Source organism: Phyllobates terribilis, unplaced genomic scaffold (genome assembly GCF_046119375.1).
Source record: "Phyllobates terribilis strain yellow unplaced genomic scaffold, ASM4611937v1 Scaffold_1__5_contigs__length_1240528914, whole genome shotgun sequence".
In the NCBI taxonomy this organism is placed as follows: Eukaryota; Metazoa; Chordata; class Amphibia; order Anura; family Dendrobatidae; genus Phyllobates; species Phyllobates terribilis.
The window spans coordinates 726,061,173-726,082,123 of NW_027362761.1; the positions used below are offsets into that span (position 1 = coordinate 726,061,173).

Here is a 20,951-nt window from a genome sequence, read left to right on the forward strand (position 1 = left end):
GTGAGAGAAGGCCCCTGCGCCTCGCACCAACCTTCCAAAGGCCAGTCTCGCAACCAGCATCCCCTCCAGTGTCTTCTCCAGAGTCTATGCAAATAGACCAAGTTAACATGGTCAAGTCTCGTCAGGAGATCCGCCGCACCGAGGGGAGTTGCTTCTACAGTGGTAGTATAGAGCATCTAATCCGCTCCTGTCCGGTGAGACCGGGAAACTCCAGTGTCTAGGACCGCTCGGAGAGGGCATCCTAGGCAAAAGTTCTTCCTCTCCGCCCTTGACTCGGTCCGTTTCGGTTACCAGTGACGAGACCCGCTTCTGCGAGACTGCCTACCTGGATTCCGGAGCAGCTGGGAATCTCATTCAACAGGCCATTGTGGAGCGTTATCAGATTCCTACCATACGTCTGGCTGATCTTTTAGCGGTTTCCTCTGTGGATGAAAAGCTTTTCTCTGAGACCATCTTGTGTGTCACTGAGCCTGTAACTCTTCAGGTGGGAATGCTACATTCGGAAAGGATCTCCTTCTACGTGCTGTCCGGTCTCTCTCACCCCCTCTTGCTTGGCCTGCCTTGGTTACAGAGACATGAGCCCATCCTGAATTGGAGCTCGGGTGAAGTGCTCCATTGGGGTCAGGAATGTCATAAGTCCTGTCTGGTTCCGGTTCGTTCTGCTCAACCTCCATCTACTCCAGCTAACCTACCTGGCCTGCCGGCACCGTACTGGTCATATGCAGACGTCTTTAATAAAAAGGAGGCAGAGACACTACAACCTCATAGGCCATATGATTGCCCCATCGACCTAATACCTGGTGCTTCATCTCCTCGCGGGCGAATCTACCCCTTGTCACTGGCTGAGACCCGTGCTATGTCTGAATACATAGAAGAGAATCTTGCTAGGGGATTTATCCAGAAATCCACCTCTCCGGCTGGAGCAGGATTCTTTTTCGTCAAAAAGACAGACGGCTCTCTTCGACCATGTATCAACTATAGGGGCCTAAACCAGATCACCATCAAAAATAAGTACACCCTGCCTCTCATCTCGGAGCTGTTTGACCAACTAAAAGGCGCGAAGATCTTCGCCAAGCTCGATCTTCGTGGGGCGTACAATGTGGTCCGGATTCGCCAGGGAGACGAGTGGAAGACGGCATTCAACACTCAGGATGGTCACTACGAATACCGCGTGATGCCCTTCTGTCTCTAATGCTCCAGCCGTCTTCCAGGAGTTAGTAAACAATATCTTCCAAGATCTCCTGTATTCCTGCGTGGTGGTGTACCTGGATAATATCTTGGTGTTCTCCCCTGATCTGCCCTCGCACCGGAGGGATGTTCGTCAGGTACTGCTGAGGCTCTGGAAGAATCGCCTGTATGCTAAGTATGAGAAATGCCGCTTTGAGCAGACCTCCCTACCATTTTTGGGGTATATCATCTCTGAGACCGGACTGCGGATGGATCCCGAGAAGGTGTCTGCTGTCTTAAAGTGGCCCCGACCTGAGAAGTTGAAGGCTATTCAGCGGTTTCTGGGAACTTCATTCCTCATTTATTCTCCCGGACTGCTCCCATCTATGCGGTCACCCATAAAGGAGCAAATCCCAGGGAATGGACTTCCGAGGCAGAAAGTGCCTTTGTCTCTCTTAAGCAAGCCTTCTCCTCCGCTCCAGTGCTACATCGTCCAGATTGCAATAAACAGTTCTTCCTGGAGGTTGATGCCTCTTCCTCTGGGGCCAGAGCACTGCTCACCCAGAAATCCTCGTCTGGGCGAATGGTGACCTGCGGCTTCTTCTCCAAACTCCTTTCTTCGTCCAAGCACAATTACTCCATAGGTGATCGAGAACTGCTGGCCATCAAATTAGCGCTGGAGGAGTGGCGCTACTTGCTTGAGGGGGCTCTGCACTCAGTGGTCATCTACACGGACCATAAAACCCTCGCTTACTTGCAGACCACCCAAAGACTAAATCCGCGTCAGGCCAGATGGTCCTTGTTCTTTGCTCGTTTCAGTTTCACTCTCCATTACCGTCCGGCAGACAAGAATATTAAAGCTGACGCTCTATCCCGCTCTTTTCTGTCTACCGACCAAGAGGAGGAGTCTCTACACATCATTGACCCCTCCAGAATAATGACTGTTGCTCCGTTTGACCTGTCTCATCTACCTCCTGGTAAGACCTTTGTAAAGGCTCAGGATCGGAAGAGGGTCTTACTCTGGGGTCATTCGTCCAAACTGGCTGGTCATGCCGGCCAGAGGAAGATGCTTCTGCTTATTTCCTGACATTATTGGTGGCCCACCTTGCGCAAGGATGTTGCGGATTTTGTCGCAGCTTGTCCCCCCTGTGCCCATAATAAGATACCTAGGCACCTCCCAGCTGGTCATCTTCTACCTCTCCCTGAGCCTTCTGCTCCTTGGCAACACATTGCTATGGACTTCATCACTGATCTTCCGGTATCTGCCAGTTCTACCGTCATATGGGTGGTCGCTGACCGCTTCTCCAAGATGGCTCACTTCATTCCTCTGCCTGGTCTTCCGTCCGCACCTGTGCTGGCTAAGGACTTCATCCGTCACATCTTTCGTCTCCACAGCTTACCCCTCCACATTGTCTCGGACAGAGGAGTTCAGTTCACTTCTTCCTTCTGGAGAGCCACGTGCAAGCTGCTGGATGTCTCTTTGGACTTTTCTTTGGCTTATCATCCTCAGTCCAATGGTCAAGTGGAACGTATTAATCAGATCCTTTACCAGTTTTCCTTCGGCACTTTGTCAAAGCTCACCATAGCGATTGGGTAGAACTTCTGCCTTGGGCCGAGTTTTCTTATAACAACCATGTGAGTGAGTCCTCTGCTAAGTCTCCGTTTTTTGTGGTTGACGGTCGACACCCCCGAATTCCGCTTCCCATCTTTTCATGAGTGGACAATCCTGCCGCGGAGTCTCTCGTCAGTGACTTTTCGGTGATTTGGGAAGACACTAGATCTGCGCTTTTTCAGTCCTCCGAGTGGATGAAGAAGCATGCTGATAAGATCCGCCTCTATTTCGTCCGGCAGTCAAGGTCTGGCTTTCCTCCAAATATGTCCGTCTCAAGATACCATCATACAAGTTGGGCCCGCGCTTCATCGGTCCTTTCGAGATTCTGAACCAAATAAATCCAGTGGCGTACAAGCTGAAACTCCCTGCCTCCTTACGGATTCCCAATTCCTTTAATGTGTCTCTCCTCTGGATTAACATCAGAAAGATTTTCTCCAAATATTGGCCTATTTTGCTTACGGACTGCGATTTACGCGGTCAACTAACTAAACAACCACTGATTACATGGCGTAGAGCCAAGACCTTGGGAGACATCATCTCCAGAAGCCATTACGTCCCTCCAAGAAACCCATTCCTTTTTGGCAGTAAGGGTCCACCATGGGGCTGTTTTCCCTGTGGTAGGTGCTCTATCTGTAAATACATTGCTAAAATGGGTGAATTTTCCGACTCCAGTAAAAACAAAAATTTCAAAATTGTGCACCATATTACATGCGAAACGGAAGCGGTCATTTATCACATCAGATGTCCCTGTGACCTTGTCTACATAGGCATGACCACGAGACCTCTCAAAACACGTATTCAGGAACACATTAGGGACATAAAAAATGCCACTACCTGCTCAGATCCTCAGTTACTTAAAACTATCCCCAGGCACTTTTTTGAGACCCATGGGTGCAACCCTAAAGGACTTTCGGTCCGGGGCATTGACAGAGTGTATATGGGCATAAGGGGAGATAACATCAAACAAAAATTGCTCCAAAAGGAGACACGTTGGATTATTACATTGGATGCGGTTATGCCCTCTGGTCTTAATGAGTTTGTAAGCTTCAAGTCTTTTTTGTAAAGTATATTCCTCTACTGCGCTATTTTACTGCTGGGTTCCTTTATGCTTTTTATCTCTATGTATGCTCTTGTATTTATTACTAATTTTATGTTTTTTGACATTCTTAGCATTCTGCTATCTACTGACTGCCACCCTATTATCATTGCTCTCCCCGATATCAAACCCTGATGCTCTGTCAAACAATGGCCTAGATGTTACATATATCTTGTCCCTCATCAACTCGATCTACAATCAAGATCTTTATTAATGCATTTATCTATTTATCTATTTGGTTTTGTATTTCTATTAATATACATATATGGAATATTTCTTTGTATACTTGATGTAATATGACTGATCACTTATTAATTATTTGTTATTATTATTTCTATTTTGGTCTATATCATTAGCACTTCATGCTTATTTAGTCTTGTAGTGATTCTATTTAGATCATATCTTAGAAGACTAGCATCTATACATGTGGGAAAATGGAGCAATGACTCTGACTATTTAGGTTGGAAAAGGTTATTATCACTTTTTCTTACTCACCCTTATCTGTCCTCGCTGACGGTGGGGGACTGGCCACCCCCCATCTGCAGCGATGCCATTCAGTAGCAGAGCATTCCCTTGTCAGTGTATTGCTCTTACTTTTCTGTTCCTGTATGGACGCGCTTTCTCTCAAGCGCTGCGATGCCCCGGCGGCGTCGTGGCTCGTGCGTCGTCGTCCGGGCGACGGGGGTGATGACGTTGTTCCTCCCCCTCGTCGCGCGGGCTGCATGCCGGGCCGCGTCGTCACTGGGGGCGCGGCATCGCAGGAGACAGCGCACCAATTGGCGGTCAGACACATCCCATTTACTTAAATAGGACCCACCTTTTAAGATAACCACGCCTCCGGACGAAGCTGAGGCGGAACGCGCGTCGAGGCGTTCAGGCAGACTGTTATCACGAGAACCCCTGCTCTCTACAACATGACTCAAGGTAGCTATATTTAATCCCCTGATTGAGATACTTTATGTTCACCTGAGATATCTAGCTGATCACTATTATGTGCTAGCGATTACCCACCTCTATCTGAGAAACTGACACTATTACCTGTCAGCAGGCTACAACGCTCTTATCAGCTTTTCAACTAAAGATTACCGCTAATTGTTCTATGTGCACTATCTTTGGCACTTTATGCTGTTATACTTATTAAGATAATAATTATGACAGTGCAACCATTACATATCACCTATCATGTGATGGATTTTGTTAGTATTCTGCCTTGACTATTATGATGTTTACTACTACATTATTATGTGTGTAGGAGCTTTATCTATCGGGGGTTATGCTCACAACTCTACTGTGTCACTTTGGGATTATATACCCCGCTATTCCTTGCGTTTTAGCTGTCTTCTCTCCGTAAACCTTTCATGCTATATGTTGTATATTATTATGTATTTTTGTGAATAAAATTATATTTCATACTATTTCTCCAATGTGTCTTGGGTATCTATCTATATTTCCTTTTATTAGTCTATTACTACTTGGTTCCACTTCTTGATACCTAATAGATTTTGGTTTGGTTTGTGTCTCTCCTCTAGCCTGTTGTCCTTAATCCTTTCTCTGACGATCCAGGTACCACTCCAGCTCCAGTCTCCGCTGAGGACGTCTTTGAGGTAGAGAAAATTTTGGCCATCATTTTGGCCTGAGGAGAGGTCTTGGGAGCCCAGGGAGAACATTCATGCTTCTAGAAAAATTTCTTGCGGGCCTAAAGAAGAGGGGACGTAAGGGGGTGAATACTGTAGCGTCGGCGTGTCTGTCTCCTGCCGGGCAGAGACGCCGATCCCCTCACCGCCGAGGTCCCGGTCCGGCGTCCTCCGACTCCCCTGCTGCATCTGCCTGGGGTGAGCGCACCACATGCAGTTCCCCGGGCACTGTACTTGGGGTGCGCGCTCCCCCCCTCTTAAAAAAAAAATCATAGTGTGAACACCTTGCTTGGGAGTTGATTAATGATAGGTTACATTATGAACATGCATAGAGTGTGGCAAGTGTGGGTTAGCAAACCTGCCTTCAATTTTGACTAACATCATTTTGATTATTGCATTTACACATTTCTCAATAATTCTGAAAGAATTAATTGGTATATAAATGTAAAATTATGTTGATCTAAAGACACAATTGCAGTATATTAAGGTTTGACTTACTTATTTCCTGCTGCATCTCTCATGTACTTTCCTCATAATTGGGGTGCTTCTGGCGGCATATTTGTGTCCAAGCTGCATCCTTTTTATTGCGGTCCGCATAGTTGTCATCGCGAGGGTCCCAGATATCGGGCCTCTCCTGCACCAGGACAATGAGCATTTCGACATTTATATGTCACCATGTTGCTGGTATCCCAGGAGACGTGATTTGGGTTTTTATAGGTTGTCAGGACAATCTGCTTGACAAGCTTCCAGTTCTTGGCTGATGCAATTTCCTGGCTTCATGGAGATCTGTGCGTATTTGTCGCACGCTATTCGAATGGTCTGTTTGACGTCTGATTTTTTCTCTCATCCATAGGCTTGCATTGATCAGTCTCACACGATATACGCGTACAATCACAGCATGATGCAATTTTACCTGCACGCCAAATGGGTCTGAGAAAAATAATGGTGATCTGGACTGCCTCATTGAATAACATTTGTCCGAGTGCAATGCGATTTTTAATCGCATTGCACTAGTCCGATTCATACACTAGTGTGACTCCGGCTTAAGGCGGTAACAAGAGGGTTATTAACCCCTTCACCCCCAAAGCCTGTTTTCACCTTCATGACCAGGCCAAATTTTACAATTCTGACCAATGTCACTTTATGTGGTAATAAGGTGGCAGGCCTAATAACAGACATGCAGGTGGCATTGGGGTATGCCTCAGTTCACACTGCCCGCAATCTGCTCCATACTGTAGTGCGGCGGTGTTCACACTGTGCAGAAAAGAGGCAGTGACCCAAGAAAAGTCCAACTTAAATGGCTTTATTCAGCAAAACTCACAGTTCAAAACAAAAGCGGTCCTCCGGATCACAGCCGGGATGTCCACACAGTTCGTCAGACCCTGTTGCTGTGGGAGACGGCCGCGTCGTGTCACTCGGTGCGTCAGACGCGGAGCCTTCACAGGCCTGTGTTCAGCCTCACACAAGCCTGTACAAAGCAGTGCCTCTTGCTCTACTGCTTGCAAACCAGAAACTGACCCACCCAAGACCTTGGTTGCAGGTATTAAATGAGAACTGTAGACATGAGCCACATGCAAGACCCGGGCTGGAGGGAGTGGACCGCCCACTGCCACCTGTAGTCCACTCCAAGAATAAAAGCCCATGCCAGGTTGTCTTAAATCCAATTTAGCCAAATAGTTTGACCAAGTTCAAACTTTACTTTTAATCTGCACTGCAATCACAGCTGTGTCTGGGATTGCAATGCCCTCCAGCGGGTTCAATATACCTCTATGCACATCCTGGGAGACACATACCTTCCCTCGCATATTATCCCTCTCACTGCCTCACAAAGGTAAGACAGTTTAAACAGTTACATTAGGAGTGAGGTCCCTGCTCGCAAGCTTGCATTCAACAAGGAAATGGGGGGAAACAATAGGTGAAAAGTGCTTGTTATTTCAGATCTAGCAATTATAATAAATAGGGATTTTCATATAAAGCTGCATGATCCGTTCATCAGCCCATATGTTTAAGTGCCATAATGAAGTATCAAGTGCAGTTATCGTGTGCATGGAGGGTGTGGAGACAGATGAATAGTAGGGAGCAGATTCTGAATAATGTTTAGAAGGAGGGTGCTAGGCTTGTTTAAAGAGATGAGTTTTTAAAGCGCGCTTGAAGACGTGGGGGCTAGGCATCAGTCGGATCGTCTGGGGTAGTGCATTCCAGAGAACTGGCGCAGCACAAGAGAAGTCTTGGAGATGGAGGTGCGAGGTTCGGATTATGACGGATGTTAGTCTTAGTTCATTTGTAGAATGGAGGGCACATGTAGAGCGATAGACTGAAATTGGCTGGAATCAAGAGCAGACGCCATGACGTGTTTTGAAAGCCCCTGATGTGCCTAAACAGTAGAAACCATTTTGGAAACTAGACCCCTCAAGGAACTTATCTAGATGTGTGGTGAGTACCTTGAACCCCCAGGAGCTTCATAGAAATATATAACATTGAGCCGTGAAAATAAAAAAATAACACTTTTCCCACAAAAATGTTTTTAGCCCCAATTTTTTATTTTCACAAGAGTAACAGGAGAAATTGCACCTTACAATTTGTTGTGCAATTTCTTCTCAGTACACCTATTCCCCATATGTGGTCGAAAACTACTTCTGAGGCACAGTGCAAAGCTCAAAAGGGAAGAAGTGCCATATTGGAGTTCAGATTTTGCTGGAATGGTTTGAGGGTGCCATATCACATTGGCAGGGCCCCTGAGGTGCCAGAACAGTAGAAACTCCCCATAAGTGACATAATTTTACAAACTGCACCTCTCAATGAATTAATCTAGGGGTGCAGTAAGCATGTTGACACCACATGTGACGCACAGAAATTTATACCATTGGGCGGTGAAGAAAGAATAATTATATTTTTACCACTAAAATGTTGTTTTAGCCCCAAATTTTTAATTTTTATGAGGGCTAATAGGAAAAAATGGACCACACAGTTTGTTGTAGAGTTTCACCTGATTACGTCAATACCCTACATGTAATCAATAACTACTTCTGAGGCACAGTGCAAAATTCATAAGGGAATGAGCACCATAATTTAGTGCAGATGTTACTGTTATGGTTTGCGGGGTGCCATGACCCACTGGCAGAGCCCTTGAGGTGCCAGAACAGCAGCAGCATTTTTTAATCACGTTCTATTCCGATTTTTGGAAGGCAGAATGAACAAAATCCATCAGTTCAGAAATTGTTTTTTTTTTTTTTTTTTTTTTATGCCACACACCGTCTGGTAAAAGTGATAAGGTAGCTTTATTCTCTGGGTCAGTACGATTACAGCAACACCACAGTCATTTATTTTATTTGCATTGCTATATACTAAGAGCTATAACTTTTTTTTATTTCTGCGCAGACGGAGCTGTATGGTGGATTGTTTTTTACTGGTCAAGAGGCGTTTTCATTCATACCACTTTTATTTACATTCGATTTGTTGATCACGTTTCATTCCACTTTTTGTTCGGTGGTATGATGAAAGCACAGTTTTTTTGCCATGTTTTTTTACCAAATATACATACTTTTTTTGTTAATTTTATTTTATACGTAAATGTGTATTTATTGGTATATTTTTTTTTCTCGTTCTTTATTTTGTGATTTTTTTTATATTTTGACTTTTTTTTACTTAGTCCCTCTATGGGATATTAACTTTTATTAGTCTGATCGCTGATATAATGCATTGCAATGCACCAGCACTGCAATGCATTATACCTGTCAGTGCTGCACTGACAGAAGCCTCTTAGACCATGTTCTCAGCATGGTATAACAGGCATATTGCTGGAGGTCGTCGTGATGACCTCGGGTTGCCATGCCAACGATTGGGCCCTCACAATGACGGCGCTGATCGGAAGGGAGAGGGAGCCCGCTCCGTGTCCTAGCCTCTTAAATGCTGTGATCAACATAGATCGTGGCATTGAAGGGGTTTAATGGCCAGAGGCAGTGTGGGCACCGTCCCGAGCAGAGGCAGCCGGGTTTCGGCTATAACTTAAGCCGAGCTCCTGACGGCGATCGCACGGGCACAGCTCTTGTGTCCTGCATGATCACCATGACGTACCTGTTTCAGTCTTATGCCGTTTAGGTGACTTATTAAAATCACAATGGGGAAACTGTATGAAGTTTTTAAAGAATTAGAAAAACACGCTTGAAGGGTTCACTCCCCTTGAGTCAGTAAACTGCTGTGGCATGTTTAACCTGTCCCCACCATCCGCTAAACATGAATGGCGGATGTCAGGCATGTGTGTATGAAGGGAACTCAAGAGTTGAGCTTGCTCCAGACATGGCACTTGCCTATAAATGCAGCAATTGGATCTAGCTCTGATCGCTTCTGCTTAACCACTTTAGCGCTGCTGTCAGGCTAAATGGCCTGGGTGAGTGATGTTAAAAGATTGTGCCGACTTGTTCCTTTGTCGGCAACCAGGTGTGCAGCGGAACAGAGTGCTGGCGACTGCAGAGGGAAAATCCAGTGCCCCCAGCCCTGGATCCAGTACAGTATAGGTGATTAACAATATATAAATGGAACATGGTAAAGTTTTGTGGGTGCCAAAGAACTCAGATGAATGAAACTTGGATGATTTTTTTTTTATAAGCTCGTGTGACCTTAGCCTCCCAGTTTAAAAAAAAACTCCGTTCCCAGGTGGTTTGTTTACACATCAGTATTTGTATGCCAAAATCAAGTGTCTCCAAAACACAGAACAGGTATCAATCTTTGAACTATAGTTTTTCTCTGTAAGTTCCACTCCTGGTTTTGGTGTACAAACACTGATCAAATAATGACTTGTGAACAGGCCCTTACTCTGGGGTCCAGTGTTAAAGGGAATCTGTCACCCCCTGGGATGTATATAACCTATTAATATGAGGCATACAGGTGATAGAAATGTTAATCTAGTCCTACCTGTATGCCTCATATTAATGGTCTCGTTAATGTGAAATTTTATATATTTATGTTACTGATTCCTCCAGGCCCCGGAGGAAATCTCCGTCTCCTGTCTTCATTATAATAGCTCCCCCCTCCTGTTGCGCAGGCACCGTCGAGTCACGGAGACTTTCTCTCATAGAAGGGAGGATTGTGGAGTTTGTTCAACACGCAGGAGTGGGATTACAGCGCCGCAACTGCACGTCCCAGGACACTGTGACGTGCAGGGGAGGGGGGTACTATTATAATGAATACAGGAGGCGGGGATTCCTTTCGGCCCGGGGCCTGGAAGGGATCATTAACATAAAGATAAAATATAAGATTTCACAAAACAAGACCATTAATATGAGGCATACAAGTAGGACTAGATTAACATTTCTATAACCTATATGCCCATATTAATAGGTTATATACGTCCCAGGGGGTGAAAGATCCCCTTTAAGTGTCTGCTGCAGCCTCAGTGTCTTTTATTCAAAATGAAGCAAACTTGAACACACCAATTCATTATAAACCGTAATGACTCACAATAGTACTTCCCCTACAAAAACAACACCTCGAGTCATACGGAACCAAAGAATAACTCAAATGTGTCTAATCAAGTCATCATTTTATTGAATAACAAACATACATTAATAGACAGAAAATTTAAAAAATCCATCATGCACATATACATTTATGCTAAAGGAAAATTCCTTTTAATTTAAATAGAGGTATCAGCAATAGTTCACAACAAGAAAGAAAGGGACATGGAAAGGTGATGTAAAGCACCTAAAGTGATTTCTAAGGCGTTGATCAGGTGCAGCATATAAAGATTCAACATTCAATCACTGTGTAATTTGTCATAGGTCAAACAATCAAAATAATGTGACTAAAAATCATATCCTGGACACAATGTGAAAAATGATTCATTGGTCAGCTAGTCATAGCTAATATTTATTCGCTGTACCAAAATTACTAGTACCTATATAATGAATCCCACAGAGCGTATCAAGATTCAGTGCACAAGTCCCTGCATCCGCATGTATTGGGTCATTTACTCATAGTGTTTGGAACAAGCAGTGTCCTATTATAGAAAATGAGGATGCTTAAGGTATAACTCAGGGACTGGTGCAGTAATCACATGATCAGAATTCACAGCATTATTAGATTATAACTAGTACTATCAACACAATATGAGTTCAAAGATTAATTGACTGCTGCACCAAATTAGTACAATGGTTACCTTAACGGCGCACTTTCCTGTCCACTTCAGTGCCCCTACGCACGTTTCGGTGCCTCCTACACCTTTTTCAAGGGGAAAATGTCTTGTCTGAAATTTTCAATGTGTTGACTCTCATTTTATATGTGCAGTATATTTCACGGCGTCAGATTAATTGGCGCATGCGCCCGTGCATGCACCGAGTCAAGCAAAGCGTCCGGGTAATCGCGATGACGCGCGCGGGTCAGGAGGTGCACTTCCTGTGACCCTTATGCGCGCGCCTCGCGAGAACCACGGAGACTGCGCGACGGCGCCTACCACAGAGCGCATGCGCACCTCCGGCGCCATCTTTTGGGAGTCCGAGGGTGCCGCTACCATGTCATCTATGTGCCACATAGGGACACAGAAAAATTCCCAACCTCCACCCGTCATCTCACCGTCTAGGTAAGGGGCATACACCAATAAATTCCCCCCTGCAGATAAAACTAACAGCCATAATTAACATATATAATCTTCTGTAATACTCACATCATATAATATCATCATCCTCATAATCATGATACACAAATAATTTTATAGGTATCCTTTTTACACCTAATTCCATTCATGTTAGTTGTTATAATTTCCAAAAAGGATTTAAATTCATATCTGTGCCCAATGTCCCATTCAGACGACATAACACCTAGCTTGCTTAAAAAATGACATATACTTCCTTTGAGGAATTTTTTCTATTAATATAATAATCAATTTAATTGTCAAGTTCCAATGGACTATATATATTCAGGTAGCAAAGCCATGTAGACGTCATCCGACATGGGACAGTGCCCACATAGCAGAATAGAAACAATTATAGCACTTAATCGTAACAGACCAGGTATCAATAATTATTCACTCCAATAATCCCAAATAGAGCTAATCCCACAAACACCTAGGTAAATGTCCCAATAAAGTGTATCTACTGTAAGGTAGCGCTATTCATCACGCTGGGGGACACTCGCTTCACGCGGTTAATTAAAGCACACCAGCCACGTTTTCTGATAACACCACATCCAGCAGTTTATTATACTTCATAACTGCACATAACATAGTCCATCTCAGTGGCTCACCGGCATGGTTATACACAACATCCAGGAGACCTTTCCAATGGCAGACATGCCCGCTTGGCTTTAGATACAGACTTCAGCAAGGTACATCAATGTCCATATAAAGAACCATTTTCACCTTTGCTGCGTCTTAGCTGCTTCTCTCAGCTCTGTTCTGCCACAGCCGTGCCTTTAAGGCTCCCCAGCCGTGGTCTCCAAGCCACGTGCCTTCCAGGGCTACTGCGTCCCAAACACAGGGATTTAGCCTCTTGCCTCTCCAGGCCTCTCTCTTCCAGCCCCTCCAGGCTAATGGTGTCCCACACACAGGGATCAGGCCTCATGCCTTTCACACCTGTTTCTAAAACTACCAGGGTTTATATATCAGTCTGTGCATACAGGACCTGTGATGATGTCACAGTCATGTGATCAGTCACCTGAGGGGAGGTACATGGTCAGCCAGAACACACCCCCTGGACATTTTAGCAATGCAGTAAGGCGCTGCATTACACTACATAGAAGACCATGATTAAAACAATGGAATGATTAAATCATGAAAAGTTATGTTGCTAGATGAGACGGCGGGAGGATAGATGTCAGCGATGCATGATCTTGATAAACAGCACTATTACATATTGAAGAGAGCCAATCTCTAAAATACAAATAGAAAGACACAAACAATTAAAATCATATAAAAAATAAGAATAAAAGAATGATGAGGGAGAGATTCTATATGAAGGAAGAAAAACTCAATTTCTCATTAAATCCTTTTGGTGTCATTGTGTCTAAAGTCACAATCCAACGACACTCCATTTGAGCTAGGAGGCGTTGTAGATCGCCTCCCCTGATGCCACAGTGCAACCTATCTATGTCCCGTACTTTAAAAGTCGACGGATCACAGCCATGAGTTAATCTAAAATGCCTCGGTATTGTTTTCAACCCAGTGGGATCCAAGATTTCCCTAGCAGCCAAAATGTCTCGGACGTGTTCCCTTGTTCGGACCCTTAGTTCACGAGTGGTGAGACCTACATAAATTAAGTTGCAAGCACAAGTGGTGTAATAGATCACATGCGTAGAGCTGCAAGAAATATGGTGGGTAATTTGAAATTGTTGTGAATTGTTGTCTTTTATTGTCTGCAGTGAAGACCAGTGGCATACTGCTATGGGGTCCATGAGCTGGGGGGGGGCACGGTGTCCTTTCCCGGCTCCCCCCCCCCCCCTTCCCGGCTCCCCCTCCAGCCAGCCTGCGCCGCCCCACATTCAACTGTATCAGCAGATGCCGATACAGTTGAAAGCAACGATGGAGGAGAGAGCGTCATGTGACACTCCCTCACCCATCATTCCCCCTCTGCGTCTGACGCAGCGGAGCGATGACGTCACTTCATCGCACTCCAAGCTGTGTCAGACAGACAGTGGAGCTGCTGAGGTGAGGAGATGCGCTGTAGAGACTGAAGCAGCGGCGGAACGGTGAGTACTGTATTTATTTATTTTTTTAGATCAGTGAATAAATGGTGGCCATAATACTGGAGGACTGGGGGCTGCATTTCACCCAATGGGGGGGTGCATTATACTGTGTGGAGGATCATGGGGGATGTATTATACTGTGTGGAGGGGCATGGGGAGTGCATTATACTCTGTGCATTTTACTATATGGAAGGCTATGTGGGGCCATTATACTGTATGCAAGCAATTATACTGTTTTGAGGGCTGTGTGGGGTCCTTCATATTGTGTGAAGGTTGGGGGATCATACTGTGTTGGGGTCACCATACTTTGCCTTGGGAGTTGAGGTACAGTAGTGTCATTATACTGTACATGCGGTGGCTAATGTGGAGGATATACTCCATGGAGGTATCGTACTGTGTTTGGGGGGCACTTTTGCTGGCATTATACTTTATGGGGGCAATGAAAGAGGGATCTAGGACTTCAGCAAGAGGAAAATTACTATGTAAAGGATGGAAAGTTGTGAGATCTTCTCTTCTGTGACCCCGACAAATATTTAATATTTTTTTTGGAGGGGGGGGGGGGGGAGGCAATTAGAACTTACGCTATGGGGCCCTCATGATTTCTATGTACGCTCCTGGTGAAAACATTACATTAATAGAACAGCAGCCAATCAGTGAGCTCAGCTGCGCATTGTCTATTTGGCCAGAGCAGTTGAGGTCACTGATTGGCTGCAGCGCCATCAACATGATGTCAGCGCTCCATACAATAACAGACACCGGCAGCAGTGGTGGAGACTCAATGCTGGACTTTTAAACAAACTATGCTGAGACGCATTATGCATTATATAGTGCAAGAAATTGATCACAGCTTCATTTCCCTCAGGAGGACTAAATAAAAAGTAATTAAAAAACGTTTTTAAACATATAGAAAAAGAAAAACCCTTTCACATCAACTCCATTTGTCCCATGCTGAACTGTCACTTCATTTATTGTCTGTGGGGCGGCTGTAAAAAGATAATGCAAAAAAAATAAAAATGGAGCTGTAGTTGAGCATTCGCACTGCTGCTCCATTCTCACACAGATAAAAGGGCCCTGTTCTGATGATCATTGCGGGTCCTGGTGGTCAAATCCTCATTGATTTTTAAAGAAGTTGTCCGCTACTTGGACAACTCCATCTCACCCCACTCTTAGCCCCGATAAAATAAAAAAAGCTTACACTCACCTCCCGTGTTGGCACCGGCGGTCCCGGGTCTGCCGTGCTGCTAGTGTGAAACGTGATGCCCAATCAGCGCTCGCGTCACTGTCTTCTCCTTCGGACAAATTGAACATGAAAACAAAGTCAGAGATCCGCTGCAGCCCGGACTTCCTCTTCATGTTCAATTCAACAAGAGGCGGGGAGAGTGACGCCAGAGCTCATTGGGCACCGGGTTCACGTGTCATTCCACCAAACAGGAGCCCCGGTACAGCGAGTGCTGACACCGCTGAAACGGCGCCGGCACGGGAGGTGAGTATAGGTGTTTTTATTTTATCGGGGCCAAATATTTAGTTCAAGAAGGGGTTGTCGTAGTAGTAGTAAGCTTTCATCTATCCCTCATATAGGTGATAACTTCTTTTAACCAAATAACCCCTTTTAGCGCATAATCTCTGTAAAGAAAAAAACAAAACAAAACTAAAAGATGTTCAGTCATCATACTGCCCCCCCCAAAAAAAAAATGCAAGCTACCAAAACATTGTATGTAACCCATATAGTATCAATAAAACTACAGTTCGCAGGAAAAAAAATAATAATAATAAATAAGCCCTTATACATTTCCATCAATTTGTGGCTCTCAGAAAATGGCAACACAGTTAAAATGTATCAGTGTACTGAATTAGCTTTAGGCTGTGTGCCCACGATGCGTTTTTTAAGCGTTTCCGCAGCGGCAAAAACGCTGCCGAAACGCTTAAACACATGGTAGAAGGCCTGCCATGTTCCCCAATGATAATCCGCATGTGCTGCGGATTGTCATTGCGGAAAAAAACGCAACACTACCAATTATTTTGCGGAAGTGCTACGTTTTCGCCGCCATTGACTTGCATTAGACCTCATGGAATCCGCATCACTGTATATGTAGATGCGCATTCCATGCGTTCTAATGTGCGGATGGTACCCGGGTCTAGAGAAGAGGAGACTCTCCTCCGGACCTGGGTACCATTGAAAACTGTAAAAAAAAAAAAAAAAAAAGAATAAAATAAATATATACTTACTGCCGGCGGCCTGCGCTGCGCTCCTCCTTGCTTGGCAGCAGTTCGCGATGGAATGAAGGACCTGCGCTGACGTCAGAGTCATGTGACGGGTCACACGACGCTGACGTCGGCAGGTCCTTCACTCTACCGCTGCCGGCAGCCGGGGCGGAGGAAATCAAGACTGTGGGGGCCATCGGAGGGTAAGTATACATTTATCTTTTATTTTTTACCATTCTCTCGGGTCACACTATATAAATCCATGCCGTTTGCATGGATTTATATAGTGTGAACAAGTTGTCAAGCACCTTCCAAGTGATACTAAAATCGTTTGGAAAGCGCTTGTCAACCCGCATGCAGAAATGCATGTGAAGAACGCTTCACATCCGCATGTCCCTGGCAGGAAAAACGCATGTACAATCCGCATGTACAATCCGCATGCGTTTTTTTTCTGCTAGGGAGATGCAGAAACGCTCAGGATAAAATCCGGAGCATTTCTGCATTGTGGGCACATAGCCTAAAACCTCTAAAATAAAAACATGAAAGTTTGGTATCGCCATAATTGTACTGACCTAAAGTACAGCATACCACATGCCCTAAAACAATGAAGCAATGGCCGAATTGCAGTTTGTTTTTCACCATTATACCTGACTTATTTTCCCTATTTTTCAGTACATTATATGATAAAATGAAGGGTGTCATACCAAACTACAACTCCCCACTCAAAAAGCAGTCCCTCGCCCGTCTGCAGGTATACAATGGGAGACAAATCTGCAGTTAATACAATACTGAGGGCGCTCGCAACACCCGCTACCCAACCGCAGGTAATAAAATAAACACAATAAAATACAACACAATGTCGCCCCTCAAAGTGTTGGTGAAATGTGTATTATTTTATTTAAACAATATCAAACAAGCACAGAATGGAATGGCACAGGGGAATAAAAGTAGTGTGTGCCAAATATCCAATATAATAAAACGTGTGCATATTCCACTGAATATTAATAGCCAAACAGAATATAGCAAATGAGAATATATATATATATAGTCCAAGGGGATAAACTCCTCAGCCATTGTGGGGACCCATGGGTACATGCACACGTTTTTCAGGGTGGTCTGCCCCAAAACCCCACCTGGAAACCGCTCAAAGGAATAAACACATGCATTTCTATGTAAAAGTGACTCGCTGTTCACATGTTCAGTCTTTAGAGCTTCTTTTAACTGCTTCAGGTTTTCACTTTCCAGGTGGCTTCTGCTCTGAAGATGATCTATGCTTTCCAATAAGAGTCAATGGGTGGACTGAGAAGACACCTGGAAGCGCCATTGCGTTGTTTTGAGCATCTTCCCAGTGGTTCTTCATTGTTGAGTCAAGAATAAAAAATAAAAAAACTACTGGAAATGCCAGTAAAGAAGACGTCCCAAAAACTATCTGCAAGGAGTTTGTATCTTCTCCCCGTGTTTGTGTGGGTTTCCTCCGGGCTCTCCGGTTTCCTCCCATACTTCAATGACATGCTGATAGGGAATGTAGATTGTGAGCCCCAATGGGGACAGTGCCCATAATGTCTGTAAAGCGCTGTGGAATATGTTGCCACTATATAAAAACAAAGATTATTATTAACTATGTAAAAGCGCTAAAATAAAAAAACCCACAAAAACCCGCAGTCATCAAGATACCAAAGCCAGCACTCAGCAACCAAAGGACGGGAAAATGCTACAGAACAAAACACCACAGGTATTTCCAGAGACGTCTTCCACTTGGGTCAGCCAGAATTTACACCACCCCCCAAAGACTAGCATGGAGACCTTGCGCCATTCTGACCTGTCCCTGAACTAATCCCATTCCCCAGAAGGAGACCCTCCTCCTAACAACGCCATTTTAGTCTCCACAATCTTGGGTCCTCTAGACATGTAGGCTGTCTCACTATGCCTGTATCTAAAAAGAAATACTCTTTAAAAAACATATAACTGCAGAATCAAGAAATGGAACCACTACCGCGTGCCTTTCTTGCTCATGACTCAGGAGAGAGGCCCCATACAGGCGCGCATCGGACAGCTCATCTAGGGTCCTCGGCGCTGCGCAGAGTCTGCCGCTACTTCCGGCAGCCGCGGGTCACATTGAGGGAGCGCGACCAGAATGATCGCCAAGGTGCTGGGACCGCGCTACGTGCAGTTGGCCAAGAACTGGTGAGGGAGGGCGTGTGATGGCGGCTGGGTGCACCGTGTGTGTGTGGGGTCGTGTACCATGGCGGTAATATGTGTTCCTCCGCAGGGTTCCGACACTGTTCACATGGGGCTCGGTGGGAGCAGTGGGCCTGGTCTGGGCTACAGACTGGCGGCTCTTCCTGGATTATGTTCCCTATATCAATGGCAAATTTAAAGAGGATAAATGAGCCACGGCTTGGAGTAAGTATTGTCCCCGTCGCCTGCCTTCCGCCTCCCCCTGCCTCCCTGCCTCCCCTCCCCCTGCCTGCCTGCCTCCCTGCCTCCCCTCCCCCTGCCTGCCTGCCTCCCCTCCCCCTGCCTGCCTGCCTCCCTGCCTCCCCTCCCCTGCCTGCCTGCCTCCCCCCCCCTCCCCTCCCCTCGCCTTCCCCCCCCCCTCCCCTCCCCTCGCCTTCCCCCCCCCTCCCCTCGCCTTCCCCCCCCCCTCCCCTCCCCTCGCCTTCCCCCCCCTCCCCTCCCCTCCCCTCGCCTTCCCCCCCCTCCCCTCCCCTCGCCTTCCCCCCCCTCCCCTCCCCTCGCCTTCCCCCCCCTCCCCTCCCCTCGCCTCCCCCCCCCCTCCCCTCGCCTCCCCCCCCTCCCCTCCCCTCGCCTTCCCCCCCTCCCTCGCCTTCCCCCCCTCCCCTCGCCTTCCCCCCCTCCCCTCGCCTTCCCCCCTCCCCTCGCCTTCCCCCCTCCCCTCGCCTTCCCCCCTCCCCTCGCCTTCCCCCCCCTCCCCTCCCCTCGCCTTCCCCCCCTCCCCTCCCCTTGCCTTCCCCCCCCCCCTCCCCTCGCCTTCCCCCCCCTCCCCTCGCCTTCCCCCCCTCCCCTCGCCTTCCCCCCTCCCCTCGCCTTCCCCCCCTCCCCCTTCCCCCCTCCCCTCGCCTTCCCCCCCTCCCCTCGCCTTCCCCCCCTCCCCTCGCCTTCCCCCCCCTCCCCTCGCCTTCCCCCCCTCCCTCGCCTTCCCCCCCTCCCCTCGCCTTCCCCCCCTCCCCTCGCCTTCCCCCCCTCCCCTCGCCTTCCCCCCCCCTCCCCTCGCCTTCCCCCCCCTCCCCTCGCCTTCCCCCCCTCCCCTCGCCTTCCCCCCCTCCCCTCGCCTTCCCCCCCCTCCCCTCGCCTTCCCCCCCCTCCCCTCGCCTTCCCCCCCCTCCCCTCGCCTTCCCCCCCTCCCCTCGCCTTCCCCCCCTCCCCTTGCCTTCCCCCCCTCCCCTTGCCTTCCCCCCCCTCCCCTTGCCTTCCCCCCCCTCCCCTTGCCTTCCCCCCCCTCCCCTTGCCTTCCCCCCCCTCCCCTTGCCTTCCCCCCCTCCCCTTGCCTTCCCCCCCCTCCCCTTGCCTTCCCCCCCCTCCCCTTGCCTTCCCCCCCTCCCCTTGCCTTCCCCCCCCTCCCCTTGCCTTCCCCCCCCTCCCCTTGCCTTCCCCCCCCTCCCCTTGCCTTCCCCCCCTCCCCTTGCCTTCCCCCCCCTCCCCTTGCCTTCCCCCCCTCCCCTTGCCTTCCCCCCCCTCCCCTTGCCTTCCCCTTGCCTTCCCCCTTGCCTTCCCCCCCCTCCCCTTGCCTTCCCCCCCCTCCCCTTGCCTTCCCCCCCTCCCCTTGCCTTCCCCCCCCTCCCCTTGCCTTCCCCCCCCTCCCCTTGCCTTCCCCCCCCTCCCTTGCCTTCCCCCCCCTCCCCTTGCCTTCCCCCCCCTCCCCTTGCCTTCCCCCCCTCCCCTTGCCTCCCCCCCCTCCCCTTGCCTTCCCCCCCTCCCCTTGCCTTCCCCCCCCTCCCCTTGCCTTCCCCCCCCTCCCCTTGCCTTCCCCCCCTCCCCTTGCCTTCCCCCCCTCCCCTTGCCTTCCCCCCCTCCCCTGCCTTCCCCCCCTCCCCTCGCCTTCCCCCCCCCTCCCCTCGCCTTCCCCCCCTCCCCTCGCCTTCCCCCCCCTCCCTCGCCTTCCCCCCCCTCCCCTCGCCTTCCCCCCCCTCCCCTCGCCTTCCCCCCCTCCCCTCGCCTTCCCCCCCTCCCCTCGCCTTCCCCCCCTCCCCTCGCCTTCCCCCCCTCCCCTCGCCTTCCCCCCCTCCCCTCGCCTTCCCCCCCTCCCCTCGCCTTCCCCCCCTCCCCTCGCCTTCCCCCCTCCCCTCGCCTTCCCCCCCTCCCCTCGCCTTCCCCCCCTCCCCTCGCCTTCCCCCCCTCCCCTCGCCTTCCCCCCCTCCCCTCGCCTTCCCCCCCTCCCCTCGCCTTCCCCCCTCCCTCGCCTTCCCCCCCTCCCCTCGCCTTCCCCCCTCCCTCGCCTTCCCCCCCTCCCTCGCCTTCCCCCCCTCCCCTCGCCTTCCCCCCCTCCCCTCGCCTTCCCCCCCTCCCCTCGCCTTCCCCCCCTCCCTCGCCTTCCCCCCTCCCCTCG

General features: G+C 48.4%; 1 protein-coding gene across 1 annotated transcript; it reads left to right on the plus strand.

The window, feature by feature from the left end:
* Positions 1-18,402: 18,402 nt before the first annotated feature.
* LOC141170449 (cytochrome b-c1 complex subunit 10-like) lies at positions 18,403-18,788 on the plus strand. The gene is made up of 2 exons (XM_073655159.1): positions 18,403-18,568; positions 18,654-18,788. Exons 1-2 carry the CDS (start codon positions 18,519-18,521, stop codon positions 18,772-18,774), a joined length of 171 nt encoding a protein of 56 aa, XP_073511260.1. The 5' UTR covers positions 18,403-18,518; the 3' UTR covers positions 18,775-18,788.
* The last annotated feature ends 2,163 nt before the right edge of the window (positions 18,789-20,951 follow it).